Raw genomic sequence first — 23,303 nt, 5'->3', positions numbered from 1 at the left:
ATTAGTATTTTCTTGGACTTTTCAGTATGAATTTTCTCTCTGCCCCTCCTTTCCTCTCTCTCTTCTCTCTCTCTTTCCCTCTCTTTCTCTCTCTCTCTCTCACACACAGGCATACACACACACAGGCACACACGCACACATGCACATAAATTTTCACACACTATTTTTATTCACTTCCTTTGGACTAAAGTAACATTAGATGATCTTGGCACTTAAAAATAAGTTTAAGAGAAACCCATTTTCCATTTGGCACTTAGAACAATGTAGTAAGAAAGAGCACTGTACTGGAACTTACCAGGTCCTTTTCATGTTCCTGAACCTATCATCTCACTTAATCCCCATATCTCAACCCCATTTTAGAGATGAAGAATCTGAGGTCATAGCTTTACCACTAACTGTTTGTGGAACTTAGACCATTCACTTCCAATCTCTGGGCCTTATTTTATCTTCCAAATTGGGTGGCTCGATTTGCTCCCAAGGGAGCATCATAATCAACTGAGGTACTTTTTAAATGACAAATTCTCTGACCTCTCCACAAACATATGGTATCAGAATCTCCAGGGGTGGAATCCAGGAAAATGTTTAACAAGTTCCCCAGGTGGTTGTGATGATGAACCAAGTTTAGGAACTGGATGCTTTACCAATTCTAGGGGTGCTGACAGCAACAACACCCCAACATTCACCTGCATGCCTTCACTGGGTAGTCTGAAGTATTGATAACTATCCCAGGAAAAACTGAAACTTGAAAGCCATATAAAATTATAAAATTTAACAGTGACACACTCACTTCGAAGACCAAAATGACCTTCATAATCTGGGGTAGATGGTAGCCCCCAAAACAACTGGGCAAAGTCTCTGTGTGGCAGACCTCATGGCACGGCTTATAGCTAGCTAAAAAGTCTGTCCCAACAGAGCTCAGGAAGAGCATATTTTTAAAGAGGTCTCTTACTACAACTGAACCTCAAGCAGGACCAACTGGCAGGGTTTTACATTTTATCACCACAGGGAAGTGAGGGTGCTGCAGCAGAATCTCATTAATGCTTTAGTTTTAAATCAGCTTTTGCTTTGGGGCATTCTGTGGGTTTGTTAACATGAATAGAGTTCTGCAGTCTACCCAGCCCTCACTTCCCCTCACCCCTATAAATGGCTCAGTCCCTTTCTGGCCTGTACAGAGTATGGGCTGAATCACACCTGGCCAATGATTCTCCCACCCCCACCATTTGGTACATATTACTTAGAATTGGTGATCATAAAACAGGAACAAGGCAGAATTCACATATGTTTTCTGGTTTAGTTCAGGCATTCCCTGGGGATGGCAGACTGCACGCTCTCATAACCAGCTGGGAGCTGGGAGCAATCAGGCCCTTAATGGCCAAAACAGAAAGGGACTGCATCACTGAGCACCTCTTGACAGCCAAGGCCTTTTTTCCGCTCCCCGCCTCCCGCCTCCGGAATGATAATGACATGAAATATACACCCTCTGCATGCACGCGCACATGCATGCACAGACACACATACACATGCATGCACCTAAAATGTATCAGGGTTTGGTAGCCTGAAATAGCTATCCAATTTAGGTTCACTATGTGTTTACAAAATCTTAATGGACCTTTTAGAGTGAAAGTCTGGGAGGGTCTAATGGGGGACAGACTGGTGTGACGGAAATAGTATTAGATTATAGCAGCAGAAGACCTTGCATGCTACTTCTGGCTCTTCCATTAATTATATAACTTTTGGCAAGTCTCCCTGAACTTTATTTCTTCATTTGTAAATCGATGGTATCGGACTAGCTAATCTCTCACAGCCCTTTCAACATTCACATCATAGTGAAATGTTCACAGTGGTAAAATTTATTCAGTTACACATCTGTCTACCAACTAGACTGTGACCTTTTCAGGACTTAAAAACTACGTCTTGAGTAGTTTTGAATATCCAGCACCTAGCAAAGTGCCATGCACAAAACAGATGCTTAATAAATGTTTACTAAACAAACCTTCAAGTCTAGTGCCTGATTAAAACAGTGCTCTTAATTCCTTACAAGCTCCCTACTTCATTTTTTTGTGTTTAAAAGCACTAGAGGAGGATATACAGTTTCAAGACCAATTATGTGGTTGTCAAATGACCAATATCAGAGGCAACCCTTTAAACACTCCTACACTCTGTATTTTAATGTTGTCTCCTTATTTTCCTCTTACTGAAAGCATTTCCACACCACAGGACTCTTGCTTTGTGTCTGACACATAGTGGGCCCTCAGTCAGTATTAGGTGAATGAACATATGAATGCACTTAACATTTCATTTTTCTAGTTCTGTGAGATTTCCTTTTGCATAAGGCCCCAGAATCTGGCCTGGAATTATAAAGCAGTCAAGGGAATAATTAGCCACTGAAGAACACCATCATTAGTTAGGACATTTCTGTTCATTTTACTATAAAATATTTTCTTAGCAAATGTGTTTTAAATGACTAACATTGTGAATGGGGCAATTAGAGTAGCTCCATAAGTAGCCATGCCGGGGGTTGCATCATTTCTGTCCTCCTTCCTAGTTTAATTCACCAAAAAAACCAATTACCCCTATCGTTTTGTACTTCCCCAGTTTAAAGACAACACTAAATGGCCTAATCTACCCTCTACATTCTGAATAAGCAGTGGCCAGGGTACATAGCAGTTGCAACTAAGTCTGGGTTCGAATCCTAGCTCCTCCCACTTAACTAGTTTTTTTTTTAGCGTCTTTATTTTTTTATTTATTATTTAAGAATATTACGGTGATACAAATGTTTTGGTTACACAAATTGCTTTTGTGCCGTTTGAATCAAAGTTATAAGTGTGCCCATCCCCCAGATAGTGTGCATTGTACCTGTTAGGTGTAGACCTAGTGTTTGATAGATCAGTAGGGTGACTATAGTTTACACTAATCTATTGTATATTTCAAAATAGCTAGAAAAGAATAATTCAAATGTTTCTAGCATAAAGAAAAGGCACATATTAAAGATGATGAATATACCAATGATACTGGCCGGGTGTGGTGTCTCACGCCTGTAATCCTAGCACTCTGGGAGGCCGAGGCGGGAGGATTGCTCGAGGTCAGGAGTTTGAGATCAGCCTGAGCAAGAGCAAGACCCCGTCTCTACTAAAAAAATAGAAAGAAATTATCTGGACAACTAAATATATATGGAAAATTTAGCCGGGCATGGTGGCGAATGCCTGTAGTCCCAGTGACTCGGGAGGCTGAGGCAGAAGGATTGCTTAAATCCAGGAGTTTGAGGTTGCTGTGAGCTAGGCTGACGCGAGGCTCTGTCTCCAAAAAAAAAAAAAAAAAGTAAAAAAAAAATACCAATGACACTCATTTGATCTTTAGAAATTATATGCATATATTAAATTATCACATGTACCCTGAAAATATGTGCAAATATATCAAAAAACATTGTAATTAGCAGAAATAAAATATTTCTAAAACAGCAAAAATAGAAAAAATACTAGCTTTGTGATCTTGGGCAAGGTATTAATTCTCTCTAAGATTCATTTTCTCCTGCGTAGAATGGGGACAATATTAGGACCAACCTTCATGGGTTACTGTGAAATAATATTATGTAAACTGGCCAGCACAGCACCTGAGATGTAGTAGGAGCTCAATAATGATAGTGTACTATACTATTCTGCCACCTCCTCCTACAAAGCTAGCAGCATTTGGTAATCAGATTCTACCTTAGGGGGATCTGGCTGGTAGCTCTTGGCTATATGTTCTGTTCTACATTCGAAGTGGGTACTTCCTGTAGTTCTGTGACTAACAATGTCTGACTGAAACCAAGCAAACTGCTGCCTCACTTACTGAACTGTCCTTCCTCCAACACGACTTAGACTGGTATAACCGAGACTATAAACACAACCACTGGAGAACATGGATGTTTGCCTTGCTTATGTTCTTGTGAGGTTTAATTAGTGGGTTCTAACTGGATCTCTTGTGTTTAAAGTCACTACTCAAAATGGTAATGTGGTATACCTGATTAAAAGCACAAAAATAAAATCAGAATCAGAAAAATTGGTGATAACCAAATTAAAGGGAGACCTGATCAATTTCTGAAGCATGGCTTTTCCACTAACTATAGCTGGGTGCCCTTGGGTAAGCTGCAATTTCACTAAGCTTCAGTTTCTTCATTTATAAAACGAAGATAACGGCTCCCACCTCACAGGGTTGTCATGAAGATTATGATAACTGATGACAATGGGTAAAAATAGCTAACATTTATTAAAGACTTACCATGTATGAGACACATGCTAAGTGCTTTAACACATGTTATTCCCTATGAAGTAGATATTCTTTTTATTTCTATTCCATGAATCAGAAAAATGAGGCTTATAAAGATAAAATGACTCCCCAATGTCCCATAGCAAGGAAGTGGGTGGGGCTGAAATTCAAAGCCAGGTTTTATGACTCCATACAGCCTGTGGTCTTCCTTTTTTCAATTTTTTTATTTTTGTGAAACAGAGTCTCACTCTGTCGCCCTGGCTAGAGTACAGTGGCATCATCATAGCTCACTACAGCCTCAAATTCCTGGGCTCAAGTGATCCTCCTGCCTCAGCCTCCTGGGTACCTGGGACTACAGGTGTGGGCCACCATACCTGGCTAATTTTTCTATTTCTCTGTAGAGAAGTGTTCTCATTCATGCTCAGGCTGGTCTCAAACTCCTGAGCTCAAGCAATCGTCCTGCCTCAGCCTCTCAGAGTGCTAGAATTACAGGTGTGAGCCACCGTGCCCGGCCCAGCCTGTGATCTTAATGCACTGCCTAACTCTGTGAGGTCATTCAGTTCATCTGTTATCCCTACCTACTCTCTAGTTTTTTTCTCATTTCTTTCCATTGGCATCTGCTGCTGACCTAGCCACTCCATCCCAATAGCTCCCAGTTTCTCTGAAAACTGTAAACCTGGTACTCACGGTGGTGGTCAGCTTTCCTTCATTCTTCTGGACATACTGGATGGAATCATGGATTGTCGAAAAGAGACCAAGCAGTATGTTTTCCATGTCGTAGATCCTGTACATGCCATTCACAAGTTCTTCGAGAGACAGGATATATTCTCTCCAGTACTTGTCAATCTCCACCACACCTGCCATACAGCCTTGCATGACAACATTGCAGTAGCCACCACAAGGCTTAACCATCATCAGTCCCTGGCAGTAAGAACAGTACCACATTCTGGTGAGCATTCGGCCACAGTCCTTACTGAACTTCAGGTGATCTGTTGTGTTGATCACTTCTATTCCGAGATTCAGAGCCTGAAGGAAGATCCTAGTGACTTGCAGTGACTTGGAAACCTGGGTCATAATAAGCTTGGGGAAGTTCCCAAATACTTTCAGGTCACGTCTTGCTCCTCGGAGGCACTCATTGATGTCTAAGGCTGATTCAGGCAGGCCTGGGTTCATTAGCTGGGTATAGATGACTGGAAAGAGGCTGTCAAAGAATTCATTGACCATATCATCCACATTGATGTCAGAACCCAAGATGTAGAGAGACACATCTGTGAAAAATTCACCCACAAACTCAAAAGCTTGTGGAGTCAGGCTTGGGTAGTTGTTCTTGAACATGGCATTGGTGTAGTTCTTGGCATGGCGAACAACAATTTCAAAGGCCTCTGTAAAATAAGAGATATAGAAATGTCCACAAATTAAAGCATGAAAATCCAGGGTGTAATCAAATTCAAGATTTCTCTATTGCTGTTGTGATTAAGGTCCCATTTGCCTTAAATAATTGAATCTCATTCATTTCTGGCATTGTCTCTACTCTTGTAGTTGGTTCCTCCTATAAATCAATTTTCCTTTCTGAACATGAAGTCCAAATGCTGATGTGCACATAAATTCTTAAACACACAAATTATATTTCAAATGACGAAAGCCAGGATTCAGTTAACATTTTGGTCTTTCATGAAAACATTGATTAAAAATTGGTTAAATGAGAAGTTATTTCTCTTTCTCTCATTGATTTATTCAGTTAAAAAGAAACTGTATTTCAGGACATTTCATTTTTAGAAAAAGGTAAATATTTGACAACAAACCATATACTTTATAAACTCACACAACAATTTAAGTCTATTCAGCCCTGGAGGAGAGGCAAGATCTTAGCCAAGAGTGAAAGCTATCATGAATTTAATCATTTTTGGTAGATTTTCTCCTGATAACTTTAAAGGGAGCTGACAGATTGCCAGACCTGGAAATGGGATTTATCCACTGAATTTGTATCTGGCTGGGAAAAAAATCCATGCACTTATCTATCATTTGGTATTTATTGAAAATAACACCACTGGTATTTGCAAGCTGAACATCTGGAGGACAACTACTAAGCTTTCTTGCTAAGTTCAGCTTCCACATGGCTTGGAAGCCTTATCTACTCTATAGAGACCACAAATTCATGATTACATCTGCTGCCCCAACTCCTTGGCATAAGACCTAATTAGTACCCTTGGTTTGAGAGACAAAGTAAAAATGTCGCTATCTCATTTTCTCCAAACTGAAACATTCCAGACACAAATTATCCAAAATAATCAGAGTTCTACATTTATGAGGGAAGGAAAAATAATCACAATAATAGGTTTTTCAAGAAATAAGACAGACTTTAAAAATAAAAATAATCAAGTTGCCTGAGACATTTAAAATTGACTTAGTACTTCCTTTCATTTCCTTCCAAAGTGCAAAGGTCCATGACAGATGTACTCCAAATCATGCCAATTCATGAGCCTTGAAAAATCAAATCATTACCACTTTCAGACCACTGGAGAGATTGTACTCCAACAGTTCCTTGGGATCACTTACCCCAACATTTCAGTCATCTGTGGCAGAAGTGAGCTCTAGGTTGTACTACCACCATCTGCCCCAGATTCGTCCCAAAGTAGAACATGCTCCCTATATTCTTCCCTTGGGCTTATGACATGCCCAGCAATGTTGAATAGATGCCAGTGCAATTCTACTGGGCTTCCAAGCCCACTTGAGAAAGTAATGAGTTTAAACAAAACTTCCTACAAAAGTTTTTGAGAATATATATGTTGTCTGTAGGTCTGAGGGCAGTGACAGTACAACTCTCAATGGGGCATACTAGTTTGTGTTGATTACTTCTACTTTGCAGTTGTGTGACCCTGGGAAAAATCTGCCTTGCTACAAGTTGCATGTTCATTTGTTTGTTTTGTTTTATTTAAAACATTAAGCAATTCCTAGAAAGTTAATCTATCTTACAACAATCGTCCAAACTCCATATGCTACTTTATTCTCAATCCTTGTATCTGAAAGTTGGATGAGGCCAAGAGATCATCTAGCCCAATACAAAGGACCAGCCAATGAATTCTTTAAAATCATAAGAAATTTGGAGATTTAAAACTATTCCTTTTAATTTCAGCAAGAAATCACTTCTTATATACTAGGCTCTGTGCTGAGTACTAGGTGTATGTAAGTGCTGGGTAGATGGAGGTAAGTGATACATCCTTATTTTAGGAGTATTCACAAGCTTACAAAACATTTCCAAATATATTATGACATCACTTTTTACAGCAATCTTTTGAATTTGGTATTACAATTCTCATTTTATAGATGACAAAATTGAGCCTCAGAAGAGTTAAAGCATGTTCCTAGGGGTCACACTGCTGCAGAGTAAAAGTAATTAACACAAACTAGTGTCTCCTCATGACAGTTCCACTGACGCTGCCCTCAGACCTACAGCCAATACACATGTATCCTCAAAAACCTTGGTTAAGCTCTGTTTTAAACTCATTATTTTCTCATTGTCTTCCCCTCTTTAAATGGAAGTGTACTAGAAGAAATTGCAACCCAAAGACCAACAAAGCAGAGTCACATTTTTGCCTTTGCTTTGGGGCAATATGAAGTAAGAGAAAGGAGAAGACTGCTGTGGAGATGCTATCCCTGTGGTTCTCAATCATCTAAGCAAAAACATAAAAGGAATTCTCTACAAGGCAAATTTTATCTTAAGTACAGTGTATTCAGTCTCAAATGTGCAAAATGTATGATAGGACAATTCTATAAACTGTATTGTCATAACCTTTTTTTTAAAGTTTCTGTTACTAGCACTACCAGATCAACAGAAAAAGAAAATTACAAAAGATCATGAACTTTTCTGCAGAAAGAATAACACCAACGCATATTACAGGGGAAAAGGGCCAGGGGTCATATTGAACCTCAACCTCACATGGGCTCCCTGCTTCAACTTCCACGGTTCAGAATTCACTTAGCACATCTTTGGGTTTTGCCCAGCCCCGTTACTTCTGTATCACCAAACCATAACTGCACAGGTAAATGTTCCTGGGAGACATATAGAAACCAACACTAGGTGAAAAGTAATGCTCAGCTTCTTGGCAACTTGAGGTTTCATGAAATGAAGTCAAGGGCTAGAATTACTATAAGAAAGTTCAGCTCATTGATTTTTTTTTGGTCAGACAATAATGTACACTTCAGCTAGGGGAGGTTTTCCTCTTTCTTTCCTGAGAAGAAGTCAAAAGTTATATCCAGGAAAAATTGAAACAAACAATGTAAAATCAGAGCTATCATGAAAAATTTGGCACTGAATACAAACTTCTATTTTTTACAATATATAGAAGAATCAATTATGCAGATAAATAGATCTAGTAAATTTGAGTTAATATATAATCTTAATATAGCAAGGTTTATAGATTTCTAGATGCCTCCATCACCATCCTGGTCACCACTATTTGGACATGTTCTCATGTTGTCAATGTCCTCCTTAAATTATGGTGCTCAAAAAGGGATATGATTTCCAGGTTTGATAAGTAAAGTGTACAGTCAGGTTATTATCTCTCTTTAACTTCTACTACTTCCCAGGCCATATAGCCTATCATTGCAGCAAATGATTGTCCTTAGTATTTGGTGCTGATGTTCCTGTATTCAGTCCTAGAGAGAAGGAAATGTGTTTTTATGGGCCTTTTCAGTAGTAAACCAGGTATTAAAAAGATAAGAATATACTTAGGGTTGGAAGAAGAGAGGAATAAATGAACCATGAAGTCCCTTTCAAGCCCTTTAGAATAAAATAGTTCTTATAGATGCAGGTTATTTTTTTCAAGGCAAATTTTCCAGTGCTGTAAGAATGGCAAATACTTAAGAACCTTTTATGTTTCTAGGATAAAAGCCTCCCAGTGAGTTGGACTCAAAATGGTCCTTGTTTCAAGCACAGGTACCATTTTATTTTTTTTAATTGGTCAAGTGAAGCAGTGGAAGCTCAGGTACCTTAATGGAAAAAGAAAACCGATATTTATGAGGTACCTGCAAGGTACATGCCAGCATCTGTGGTGAACTTGCTCACATCTGTCCTCTTGTTCAACTTTAACATAACCATAGGTGTTTGGAATTATTTTTATTTTACTGATGAGGAAACTGAGACTCAGAGAAGTTAAGTGACTCATAGAAGGTAATACCTCTAGCTAAAGGCCAAGGCCTGAATTTGAATGTAGGTCAGGCTCACCAAAGCCCTTGCTAATTCCAAATATGCTTCAGCCCTAAAAACTGGATGTTGGGAGACTTCTGGTTTCAACTTCAACATGTAAAGACTTTGGAAGTTGTCACTCTCATCCTCAACAACAAGAAAATAGTTGAACAAACTGAAAATCCATGATTCTTCTTAGACCCATCAGGGAATTGCAGTCAGGGAAAGTTGCCACCTGAAATCTCGAGAGACGCGCAAATGCAAGGAATCACAGCTGAGCTCAGCTTACCTGAAGCAGAAGCCACTGGAGCCATAAACTACTAAGAACACAGATAATTCTGATGAGCTGCTAAAGGGTGAACGTGGCCTGGCTTGAGAGTCCAAAACTCCTGAAACCCCAGATGTATGGATCCCCTATACTTCCTTAGGTTTACCTCCTTAAACCACACAAAGTTCTGGTAGTGAAGATTCAAGGAAAATCTCCTTATTTGTCATGCAGGGGGTGAGAAAAAGCAATAATTTTGAAATACATCATGAGCATTCCTCCATAACAAATGCCTGCTCTCCAAGGGGGACACAATTTTACCAAAGCCTGATATACCTGGAGGAAGGGCTGTTAGATAACTATAGCTCCCTCTATCCTTCTTGTCACACATAAGGGGAAAAAGGGGGCTAGGAAAAACTTCTGAAGGTTACAGCCCAAGGACATAGGCCTAATAAAATACTGAGATTAATCATTAGAGTACAGACAACATCCACACCCCCTACACTCTACCACCATCTCAGTAGGTCTGAAGTATGATAATAGCAGATTACAACTGAGAGGGCTGCAAGACACAGATCCTATTTAAGGAGTTATTAGGGAAACCCCAAAACAATAGGTGAGAAAAAATAAAACAAGGGCACTAGACGAAACTGAACCTCTGGCACCTACAGCTACAGCAAACATTAAATAGCCCAGCTCCTAGCCAGATTAATATAAAACTTCATGTTAGAAGTCTAATTACTTCAAATTCCTATTACTCAATATATCATGCCCTGCTTTCAACATGCAATTACAAGCCATGTTAAAAGGCATGAAAAACAGTCTGAAAAGACAAAGCAATTATCATAACCATATTCGGATATGACACATATTTTGGAATTATATAGGGGATTTAAAATAACCATGATTAATATAATAAGGGCACTAATGGAATAAGAACATGCAAGAACAAATGAGTAATTAAAAGAAATGGAAACTCTAAGAAATATCAAAAAATGTTAGGAATCAAAAACACTGAAACAGAAATGAAGCATACCTTTTATGGGCTCATCAGTATACCAAATACAACCAAAAAAGCATCAGTGAGCTTGAAGATATGTCAATAAAAACTTCCCAAAATGAAATGAGAGAGAAAAAAAGAATGAAAAAATAGAAAAGAATATCCAAGAACTTTGAGAAAAATTGAAAAGGTATAAAATATGTTTAATTTCAATTTCAGAAAGAGAGAATGGAGCAGAAGAAATATTTGAAGATTTAATGACCAAGAATTTTCCAAAATGCTTGATAGATATCATTCACATATCCCAAAAGCTCAGAGAATAACAAGCAGGAGGAATACCAAAATATCTATTCCTAGGCATATGATATTCAAATTGCAGAAAATCAAAGACACAGAGAAAATCTCCAGAGAAACCAAGGAGGAAAAAAAAAACTGCCTTACTTATAGAGGAATAAGGATAAGAATTACATCAAATTTCTCATCATAAATTATGTACCCAAAAAGAATAAATCAAAATATTTTTTAAATGTTCAAAGTAAGAAAACCCCATCAACCTAGAATTCTGTGTCCAGCAAAATTATCCTTCTAATGTAATGCAGAGATAAAGACTTTTTCAAGCAAAACTGGAGGAAATCTGTCACTAGTAGACTTGCTTTGCAAGAAATGTTAAAAGAAATTCTTCAGGAAAATCATATAGGTCAGGAAATCAGATCTATATAAAGAAAGGAAGACTGTTAGACACGGAATAATGAAGGTAAAATAAAGTCTTTTCTTTTTCTTTTTCTTAATTGATCTAATAGATAAGTGTTTGTTCAAAGTAACAATAGGAACAATGTACTTGGTAATTATAGCATATGGATAAGTGAAATGAATGACAGCGATATTATAAGAAATTGGAGGGAAGAATTGGGAATATTCTGTTATAAGATAACAATACCAATGAAACAATACAGTGTTATTTGAAAGTGGCTTACAATAGTTGTAAATGTATATGCAAACTTTAGGGCAACCACTAAAAAGATTTTAAAAGAAGTATAATTGATATGCTAAGAAAGGAGAAAAATGAAAAAATGTTCAGTTAAAACCAGAGAAGGCAGAGCTAGAGAGAAAGATTTAATCAAAAAAAAATTTTAAACCAAAAACAAACAAACAAAAACAAAGAACAAGTGCAATGAATAGAAAGCAGTTACAAACGTGGTGGATGTTAATCCAGCTACATCAATCATCACTTTAAATGTGAATGTTCTAAACACACAAATTAAAAGATAGAACTATCAGAGTGGTTATAGAAACAAGACTTAACTTTATGTTGTCTACAGGAAACACATCTTAAATATAAAGACACAAATAAAGGGAAAGAGAAAGACATACCATGCTAACATTAGTTAAGAAAAAACTGGTGTAGCTAAATTAATTTCAGGCTAAGCACACTTCAGAAGAAGGAAAATTATCAGGGATAAAGAGAGTCATTAAATAACGATAAAGGGGTCAGCTCTCCAAAAGGAAAAAACAAACAAATAAAAACACAATCCTTAATATGTATGCACCTAACAACAGAGCAACAAAATATATGAAGCAAAAACTGATATAACTGCAAAGAGAAGTATACAAATGCACTATTATAGTTGTAGCAGTTAACACCTCTCTATCAGTAACTAACAAATCCATCAGGCAGAAAATTAGCAAGGATATGGTTGAACTGAATAGCCCCATCTATCAACTGGATCTAATTGACATTTATAGAATACTTCATTTATTAACAGCAGAATACACATTCTTCTTGAGCTCACATGGAATGTTTGCTAAGATAGACCACATTCTCGGCCATAAAATACACCTTAATTAATTTAATAGTATAAAAATCATACAAAGAATGTTATCAAACCACAATGGATTTAAATTACAAATCAGTAACAAAAAGTTAAGATAATCTGTAATCTCTTGGAAATTAAACAACACACTTCTACATTACATACATGACAAAGAAGTCTCAAGAGAAATTTTTAAATATTTTTAGTTAAATGAAAATGACAATACAATTTATAAAAATGCAGCAAAAACAGTGCTTAAAAAGAAATTCATTGCATTGACTGCATATATTAGAAAAGAAGAAAGATCTCAAATCAATAATCTAAGATTCTGCCACAGAAAACTAGAGAAAGAAGAGCAATATAAATGTAAAGTAAGCAGAAAAAATAAATTATAATTAGCGCAGAAATACATGAAATTGAAAACTGAAAATATCAATAAAATTTAAAAATATCTAGTCAGGCTAACTGAGAAAAAAAGATAGAAGACACAGTTTACTAATATGAGAAATGAAAGAAGGGTCATCACTACTGCTCTCATGGATTATAAAAGAGTAATACATGAATGTTAGGAAAACCTCTATGTCCACAAACTTGATAAAACTCATGAAATGGACCAATTCCTTTATAGACAGAAGCTATCAAAAATTACACAAGGAGAAATAGATTATCTTAATTGGCCTATATCTATTAAAGAAATTGAATCCATGATTAATAATCTTCCAAAAAGTAAACACCTGGGCCAGATGGGTTCACTGGTGAATTCTACCAAATATTTAAGAAAGAAAGGATATCAATTCTCTACAATCTCTTCCAGAAAACAGAAGTAGAGAGAATACTTCCTAACTTATTCTATGAAGCCAGCACCCGAACCAAATAAAACTATTAAAAGAAAAGAAAGTTACAGATCAAGATGTCTCATGAACAGAAATGCAAAAATTCACAACAAAATATTAGTAAATGAAATCCAACAATGTATAAAAAGAATTATATGCCATGACTGGTGCATATCTGGAATAAACCAGATATGCAAGGCTGGTTCAACATTCAAAAATCAGTTAATGTAATCTATCACATCAACAGACTAAATAAGAAAAATTATATGATCACATCAATATGTGTAGAAAAGCATTTGCCAAAATTGACATCATTCATGATAAAAACTCAGTAAACTAGAAATAGAGGGGAACTTTTTACACTTGATAAAGAACATCCACAAAATATTTACAGGTAACATCATACTTAATGGTGAGAAACTACATGCTTTTCCCCTAAGATTGGCAATAAGGCAAGGATGTCCCTCTCTTAGCACTTCTATTCAACACTGTACTTACAAAGTCCTAGCTAATGCAATAAGACAAGAAAAGGAAAAATAGTCCATGTTCACAGATAGGAAGCCCCAGTATTATTAAGATGTCAATTCTTTCCAACATGATCTATAGATTCAATGGAATCCCAATCAAAATCTCAGCAAGGTATTTTGTAGCTATCAATACTAAAGTTTATATGGAGTCTGAAAATGGCTGAGAGGATCAGAGACATGGCAGCAATTAGGATGGAAAATTGACAGCCATGCCTGCAGGTCTGATATATACATCTATAAGTGTATGTGTGGCCAAAGAAAAGGAATCCAAAAAGCAGCTAGTGAAACCAGAGCAGCTGCCCACGTATACCCCACCCATCTAAAAATGTTGAAGGGTAGCCTGGTAATTTACAAATAGGCTTTGCTTCTATTTACACTACAACTAGTTGTTATATTTGCTGGTGCAAAGGTGTTTATGTCTTTGTGAAAAATTGGATAATGTATATGGTGCAATTTGGAAAAAGTAGATGCATATGTTTATCTGAAGAATCCTCCTCAAGATTTTCTTCTCAAAATGGGAGTGATTACAATTTCAGAATGGGCTTGGTTTCAGTGACAAAAGGTTCGAGGTTTAAGAAAATTACTTGAGGCTGGGCGTGGTGGCTCATGCCTGTAATCCTAGCACTTTGGTAGACCAAGGTAGGAAGATTGCTTGAGGCCAGGAGTTCAAGACCAGGCCTGAGCAAGAGTGAGACCCTGTCTCTACTAAAAATAGAAAAAAATAGCCTGGCATGACAGCACGTGCCTGTAGTCCCAGCTACTAGGGAGACTGAGGGACAAGGATCACTTAAACCCAGGAGTTCAAGGTTTTAGTGAGCTATGATCACACCACTGCACTCCAGCCTCAGTGACAGAGCGAGACCCTGTCTCAAACAAAACAAAACAAACAAACAAACAAACAAAACAAATAAAGAAAAAAGAAAATTATTTGAGCTGGGTGTGGTGGCACACACCTGTAGTCCCAGCTACTTGGGAGGCTGAGGCAGGAGGATCGTTTGAGTTCAGGTGCTCAAGGATGCAGTGAGCTACAATTGTGCCACTGCACTCTAGCCTGGGTGACAGAGCGAGATCCTATCTCTAAATATATATATATATATATATATATATATATATATATATACACACACACACATATATATAAATGAATAAATAATAATATTTTTAAAAAGATAACCACTTATCCTCTGGGCCTGGCCACTTTAAGAGTAGCTGTTTGCTACCCAGTTCAGTGAGTAATAATTGCAAAGGTAACAGGGGAAAAGGCATATATGCTATAAGCCAGCAGATTTATGAAGCAGTTAAATAATTGTATACGAAAAGCAACAAAAAGAGTCACTCCCTGAACCTAAAGAAAAACTAAGCTAAGAAGCTCTGCTGAAATAGAAATGCCTGCAAAAACAACTTATGTCCTGAAATAGTGCCTTTGCCATCAGAACTCAAAGCTCTGAAGCAAAGACCAAATCAGAATCCACCTCAGGTGCTACACAGTTTATGCCTGCCCAAGCTCATGGATCACAGGCAGTCCCACCCAGAAGATATAGATAGGTACAGCACTAGAAGCTGAAGTAGACTGCGTAGAGAGACTGCATAGAAAACTACAAGATGTGTGAGGTTGCAAATAATGATGAAAAAATCATGTAATGGGCAACTGAGTATAACTTAAATCAAGTTTTCCCGGTCACATGAGTGATTACAAAACAAACTGTGAATGCAATCCAAACAATACTAAATGATTGGTGAGTGGACACAGGTAGAAGTATTACGGTGAATTTTATGACTTTTAAGGGCATTTATTAAAAAACAAAACAAAATGAAGATATGGACACTAATAAGACCAAAATCCGAAAATACATATATGTGTCTATGTGTGTGTGTAATATGTATACACATACATATCTGCTCTAGCTTTTCTGAATTAATGTCAGTTAAATTAGAATGGCGTATGGAAGGATTTTTTCATTTCCTAGAGCTGGAATAAAATATGCATATTTTATGGCAAAAAATAGCTTATATGGAAAGGCAAAATACCCAGAATAGCCCTCACAACAATGAAGAACAAAGTTGGAGGATTGGCATGACCAAAATTCAAGAATTCCCATAAAGTTACAGTAATCAAAACTGCATAAAAGAATAAAAAATTAAGTTAATAAAACAGAATACAGAGCCTTGGAGTAGACCCACATAAACATAATCAACTGATTTTGATGAAAAAGCAGAGGCTATTCAATCGAGCAAGGATAGTCTTTTCAACAAATACTGCTGGAACAATTGGACATCCATATGCAAAGAAATGAAACTAGACACAGACCTTTCACCTTTCATAAAAATGAACTCAAAATGGACCATAGACCTAAGGGTAAAATGCAAAACTATCAAAATTCTAGAAGATAAGATGGGAGAAAGTCTTGGTGACGTTGGGTTTAGCAATGAGTTGTTAGATACAACATTAAATCACAATCCATGAAATAAAAAATTGATAAGTTGGACTTTATAAAATTAAAAACATCTGTGAAATTAAGAGAATAAAGAGAAAAGCATATGTCAAGAGAATGAAAAGACAAGCCAAAGACTAGGAGAAAATATTTGCAAAACACATATCTGATAAAAGACTTGTATCCAAAATACACAAAGAACACTTAAAATTCAACAGTAAGAAAACAACCCAATTAAAAAATAAGCAAAAGATCTGAGCAAACACCCTCACCAAAAATGATACACAGATGGCAAATAAGCCTAGAAAAATATGCTCAATATCATAAGTCATTAGGGAATTGTAAATTAAAATAACAATGAGATACTAATACACAGCTATTAAAATGGCTAAAATTCAGAGTAATGACATGATCAAATGCTGGCAAAAATTCAGAGCAACAAGCACTCTCATTCATTGCTAGTGGGAATGCAAATGGTCCAGCCACTTTAAAAGATAGTTTGCCAGTTTCTTATAAAACTAAAGATACTCTCACCATGTGATCCACCAATTGTGCTCCTTGGTATTTACCCAATTGATTTGAAAAGTCATGTCCACACAAAAATCTGCACATGAATGTTTATAGCAGTTTTATTTATAATCACCAAAACTAGAAGCAGGCACGATGTCCTTTAATAGGATAAACAAACTGTGGTACATCTATACAATGGAACACTATTCAGCAATAAAAAGAAATGAACTATCAAGCCGCAAATAGACATGGAGGAACTTTAAATGCCTATTGCTAAGTGAAAGAAGCTAGCCTGAAAGGCAACATATGGTACAATTCCAACTATATGGTATTCTGAAAAAGGCACAACTACAGAGACACTAAAAAGATCAATGGTTGCCAGGGCCTTGAGAGGGGAGGGGCAAGGATGGGGGAATAAGTGAAGCGTGGGTTTTAGGGTGGTGAAACTATTCTGTAGGATACTCTAATGGAGGATACAAGACATTATGCATTTGTAAAAACTCACAAAACTCTACAACAAAAAGAGTGAACCTTAATGTGAACTATAGACTTTAGTTAATAACAATGTACTACTATTGGTTCATTGATTGTAACAAATGTACCACACTAATGCTAATAATGTTAATAATAGAGGAAACTGTGCCCAGGGGAGAGGGAGCATATAGGAATTCTGTAGTATCTGCTTGATTTTTCTTTAAATCTAAAACTGTTCTAAAAGAATAAAGTCTATTATTAATCTTTAAAGAAATGAAAACAACCTGGACCTTGGAAATTAGCCCTTGATGGAACTAGTGACCAGAACCACTGAATAGTGTTAAGTCACTCCCTCTTTTTTCCCCTCAATCTGCTTTGACATTTCTTTCATGAGTTAGGGAGTTTTCGCATACAATAGATGCCATATGGCATCGATGTAGTTTTAATTGGAAAAAACCAGTGGAAAAGGTTAATGGACCAAAACACCCAAATAGGTAACACATTTCTATGTTATTTACGGATACGGAATGATTTTTTAAAAATTAGCCACATAGAAACTGCAAATTTAGGTTGTAAGAAAAGCCCCACATTTTCTTAAACAGTTCATAGAGAAGACACTAAAAGTGTTGCTCCAATTTCTGTGGGATCTTTCTGGCATTTTATGTTCCATATTAATTTAACTAGAATTGACCAAGCTTAGCAATAAGTTGCTATTACACATAAACTATTTATTTGTTCAGGCTCATGACCAGCCTGTAAATGTATATAGTCTTGCTTTTTAAGTTTCACACACTAGGCTTCCAAATACAAGGTACATCAATGAGAAATAAAGAAATGAGTGACAAAAAGAATGAAAGAAATATATATTTTCACAGGCTATTACATATATCATTTGATTGATAGAGATTTTTCCCCAAAGGCTATTATAGACCACAGAAGACAATTAAACAATTCACTCAAAGGGTGTGCAGAAATAAGAATTGAATGTCCTTAACTACTAGAAAATTTATGAGTCTGCAATAGTTGACCACCCCTTTCCCCCCATTAGCTTAATTAGTTCTTATCATTTATCTTCCATTAGCTTTCTTGAACAACTAGTTGACTTCAACCTTCTGGACACAGGTAACTCATCATTTTTCCCTCTTCACATTTATTACTAGAAAGCTTAGAGACAGGCCGGGCGCAGTGGCTCACGCCTGTAATCCTAGCACTCTGGGAGGCCGAGGCGGGTGGATCGCTCAAGGTCAGGAGTTCGAGACCAGCCTGAGCAAGAGCGAGACCCCGTCTCTACTAAAAATAGAAAAGAAATTATCTGGCCAACTAAAATATATATAGAAAAAATTAGCCGGGCATGGTGGCACATGCCTGTAGTCCCAGCTACTCAGGAGGCTGAGGCAGGAGGATTGCTTGAGCCCAGGAGTTTGAGGTTGCTGTGAGCTAGGCTGACGCCATGGTACTCACTCTGGCAACAAAGCGAGACTCTGTCTCAAAAAAAAAAAAAAAAAGAAAGCTTAGAGACAAATTTATGGTCTGCCTCTATCAAGCATAATAAACTTCATATCATGTATTTTGTGTCATAACCTTACTTCTGGCTCCATCTTACTTTCCTACCTGTATTTTCCATTTTGACTGATTGTTCCTAAATATTTTAGTTGTATGGTATCTTACTTTTATTATGAGCCTTTTTAAAGAGCATGTTAAATTCCTCTGGGGACAAAATAGGATGCAAATAAACAGAGAGGTAAATAAATAAGGAGAAGGAGAAAGAGAGAGGAGCTATACCTATTACTTGAAGACAAAATATCTCAACAATGTGTTCTCACAAGTTTGAGTAGGAACTATAGAAATGTTTGTATTTATAAATGGCCAGGACCTTGTCAGGGACCCATGAGCAGTCCAACACTGTCTTCCCCAGCAGTGGTCAGGGCACTTGGTTGAATCTGCATATATGACCTTTCTAAAAGGTTTTTAACTTTTTACCTTTTTTCTACATCTTGAAAATTTGGGTCAAATGTATATAGCAAGTTTAAAAATTAGGAAGGCACTAATAAGGCTGCCTTTGTCATGGCTCAGAATATGTCTATTTTCACATTGGATTCAGGGATAAGACACCCTTGAAAAACCAGGAACTAGCTAAACAGAACAGTGTAGAAAAGCCCCAGATGAAAATCTGTTTCTTAAATTGACAAAACTTTATTTTAAGAACAATGTGTCTTGCAGAAGCCACTGGGGTTTAGAAACCCATTTTACTGTGGACATAGCAAGAATGACTGTTTCTTGTAACAGAATCTTCTGGGCCATCATTTTTCATGCTAGCACCTTGATGAGTTATTTCTCATATAAGACATGATCTTTACTCTTTTTTCACTCTTCTCTGTCTCCCAGGCTTTCATTTGGACCAGCCAATTCTTGGTGGATTGGAAAATATTCTTACTTATTCAAGGTTCCCATGACTAAGAAATGATACCTACATAGATCTTTTAGTTCACTCTTAACAGAAGAAAGCTTGATGGTCACCAAGTAATCAAAGTTCTACAGTTCCTCCAAGAATCCACACTGAGTAGTTAAAAGGCCCCCAGAGCTTATCACATCATTCCACTTAATTAAAAACTTTTAGTTAAAAAATGGTCCTTCTTCAAAGAGTTTATGGAGAAGGGATATGGATTATTCCAAAGAGCCATGCAAAGAATAACTTATGTATTAGCTAGAATAAAAAAATCACTAAGATATACTCTAGGTCTGGTTATGGTTTTCTCAACTCATGAAATTTTGTTTTTATAGTATATGACCATAAGTCCATGAATCAAGGCTAAAGAGTTTCTTCTCTTAACCATCTACTGTTATTAACCATAGCTTAGGAGAAAAAAATATATAGGCTTTTGAGGACATATTGAATGAAAGATTCTTCACTATAAAGTGGGGATGGCTTCATTTAAATGTTTAAATGCAAACATTCTGGTAGTGCCTTTATCTAATAAAAATCTGTATTTCCTTTTAATATACCTTTAGTTATTGAAAACAAACAGCAAAACAACTAGGGGATCTTTTGTGTTGTTGTTAGAACAATTAATGTGTGCATTTTACATAGTCTTGCTCTTGCCTGCTCTTCTTTTCCCTTTTAACCACTTAAATGCTAAATTAGTATCCTATGAAAGGTCAATTGCCAGTAGTTTATGCAACCATTGTTATTGGAGAGAATTGTGTCTGTGACCTGTTATTAAAAGATTTCCACAGCACTTTGTATTTCTGTAAGTGCTTCACAGACAAAGCTTTAGTGATTACAAAAGCAAGAGACTTCCTTCTCCATGGTTACTGGAAGGTGCATCCCCATCCTCCTTCCCTTCACTAATGAGAAGTCTCAGATCTGGGTCGCTTTAAAATTTACACACACACTCTCTCCCAAGGCCTTATTCATTCATACCCTCAACAAGTACCCACTGGGCACTCATTATAACAATTTTATTTTCACGTTTTACAGATAGAGAGCCATGAGACTTACTGTCTACTCTCTTGTTAAAGATAAGGTAAATCTGAGATAAGAGATCCCAAACCTCAAAGGTCTGGGCTGTTGCTTCTCCTGCTGGACCATACTACAGCCTCTCAAGACATGTCCAATCCAGATTTCAACTTGTTTGGGACCTAAATTATCACAGGCTGCTGATATTATGTGAAGCTGGCAACATTAACCACGTGCTAGAAAACTGTTTAAAGATCATTTTTGCAGCATCTTGGCTGTCTCCTTAGATTGATTGCACTTGTATAAAATACATTTTTTCCATTTAATATTTACTGAATGTACACTATCTGTTAGATTGTGAATAAAACATGCAAACAACATAGTTCCTAGGTCCTAAAGGCTTGCGATAGCCAGCTGTGATAAAGTATTGAGCAGCTTATCTCATTTGAAAAGTATGAAATACCACAGAGATATAAGAGTCCATTTTGTCCTAAGAGTCTCTCATAGCTTAAGCATACATAGTATACATGGCAACAGATCATCATAACATATCTGTAAAGTGCCTCATGTCATTTTAGACTTTTGAAATTTGTGTTCTAATTTAATTCTCATCTCCTCAATCACTGAAAGTGAGTGTGTGTATATGTGCACTCATGCATGCATGTATGTGAACAGTAAATAAGAGAAACATTATCCCAATTTGACAGATGAGGTAACTGAAACTAAGGCTGGCTCCAAGTCATACAGCTATGTGGTAGATGGCGGCAGCAACAGAACATAGGATTCCTGACTATCTGTCCTGTGCTTTTTCCATTATGTCCCTCCTCTTTGAGGACAAATATTGCATAGCACTTAAAGATTAGCTTTAGGTATAATGAGAACTAGCGTCCTTGGAGCATTTACCACCTGCTGAGCAGTGTTTCAAGCATTTTATGTGAAATAATTCATGTAATTATCAGAACCCCCATATGAGGTGAGCATACTATTGTCTTCATTTTACAGATAAGAGAACTGAAGCACAGAGAGGTTAAGTAACTTGCCAAACATTAAGTAAGTAGAAGAGCCAAGATTTGGATACAAGAAGTCTGGATCCAGAGCTTATCTACTAAATCACCATGCAATAATGCCTTGAGGTATGAGGAGCTTGTCTATTTTTCTTTTCCTTTTGATTCAACTCTAAGTAAACTTAATATTAATGCTACAGTTGTTTGGCTATACTGGGTTTACTAGACATTTCAGGAAAATAACTCCACAACTTGGGTAGCATGTGAGGAGCAAGGAAAAAACTGGAAAGATTCCAACTACTTACCAAGAACAATAATTCCCCAGAAATACGTTGCCTGTGTGCCTTAGAGTCATGATGAAATGGAAATTATAAGAAAATAAGTGGGAAAAGGTCAATACCGTGCATTTCTTAGGGATTATTGATATGGGTATGAAATCTCAGAGCTCTCAGCTCTAATCATAAAATTGTGGTATTTAATTGAAAGCTAGTTTTTTCAAAAAGGCCAGGCTCTCTCTTGAGCCACAGTACCTCCAAAGGGCTACTGGCAGAGACAGGACTCAAGGGCCAGGAGCTTGACAGTTTCTTGGGACTCAGTCTCCTACAGGGTATTCCAGCACATGAAACACAGAGAATGGGAAGGCTGGGGGCCTCACGAGAGCTGGCATGATTAACTCAGGGGGAGAGAGCTGCTCAGGTGCACTCAATGGGCTCTGGCAGCAGGCAAACACTTGTCAGGAAGGTAGGACCACAAGGACTCCAGCCGATTTCAATAGCAGGTGGGAAGGGGTGGCACACAAGCAAAGGTCAACTATATGGCTTTCCCCTGAGTTTGTCAAATGGTAGGAATGGTTTACCTCTAGCAAATCACCGTTATATTCTATAAACTTTACAAATGACTTTCGCTGTTACATTAGAACTGAGTTGTATGGAGTTGGTGGGTATGAGTCTGTGCAAGAGAATGGAGTGGGAGGGGGGTAAATATCCAGAATTAAGGTTACAACCTGGCAAAATAAGTCAGCTGGTAAGAAAATAGCAGTGTTAATCTGAGGAAATACCTGGTCTAGCTGGGCATGTTGGTCTCTGTTTCCCTCAAGGTCATCAAGGATCTAAAGCAACCACTACCATTTGCAATTATGATTTGATTGCTGAAGAGTTTGATAAATTCTGGATGCCTCTCAAAAAGTCCATCATGTATGCATGCAAAGGAGGAAAGATTTCACAATTTACTGAGCATCAAGCACCCAAAGTAAAGAATTCTTTCTGGAAGAAGAGCTTAAAAGTAAGTAAAAGTGACTCCATGGACCTTCTCAAGAATCAAACTTTTCTTCCTTTTCTAGCAGGTGTTTGGTAATCTCTTTCTGGTATTGCCTTTCTTTTGTTCACAAAGAAAAGTACTGTTAAATATCCAAAACTACAGTGTGTACATACCTGAGTATGATGAAGGAGGAGAGTCATACCTCCCCTCCTTCATACCCCACTGCACCCCCTCTCCCTACCTTAATTTTTGCATGAAGAACCAGTTCTACTAACATCGAGAATGGTGAGGTGAGATGCAGTA

General features: G+C 37.2%; 1 protein-coding gene and 1 pseudogene across 4 annotated transcripts in view; one reads left to right on the top strand and one right to left on the bottom strand.

Moving 5' to 3' along the window:
• GPC3 (glypican 3) overlaps nt 1–23,303 on the bottom strand; it is a 411,323-nt gene that overhangs the window by 189,145 nt on the left and 198,875 nt on the right. For all 4 annotated transcript variants that reach the window (XM_069462996.1, XM_069462997.1, XM_069462998.1 and 1 more), the window contains one exon: nt 4,933–5,627. In XM_069462996.1, the coding sequence (XP_069319097.1) occupies nt 4,933–5,627 (695 nt within the window). The remainder of the gene's footprint in view (nt 1–4,932; nt 5,628–23,303) is intronic.
• Nucleotides 14,044–15,430, top strand: LOC138377970 (MICOS complex subunit MIC27-like; annotated as a pseudogene).

This window comes from Eulemur rufifrons, chromosome 30, assembly GCF_041146395.1.
Source record: "Eulemur rufifrons isolate Redbay chromosome 30, OSU_ERuf_1, whole genome shotgun sequence".
NCBI lineage: Eukaryota > Metazoa > Chordata > Mammalia > Primates > Lemuridae > Eulemur > Eulemur rufifrons.
This window is presented reverse-complemented; position numbering and strand designations above follow the sequence as displayed.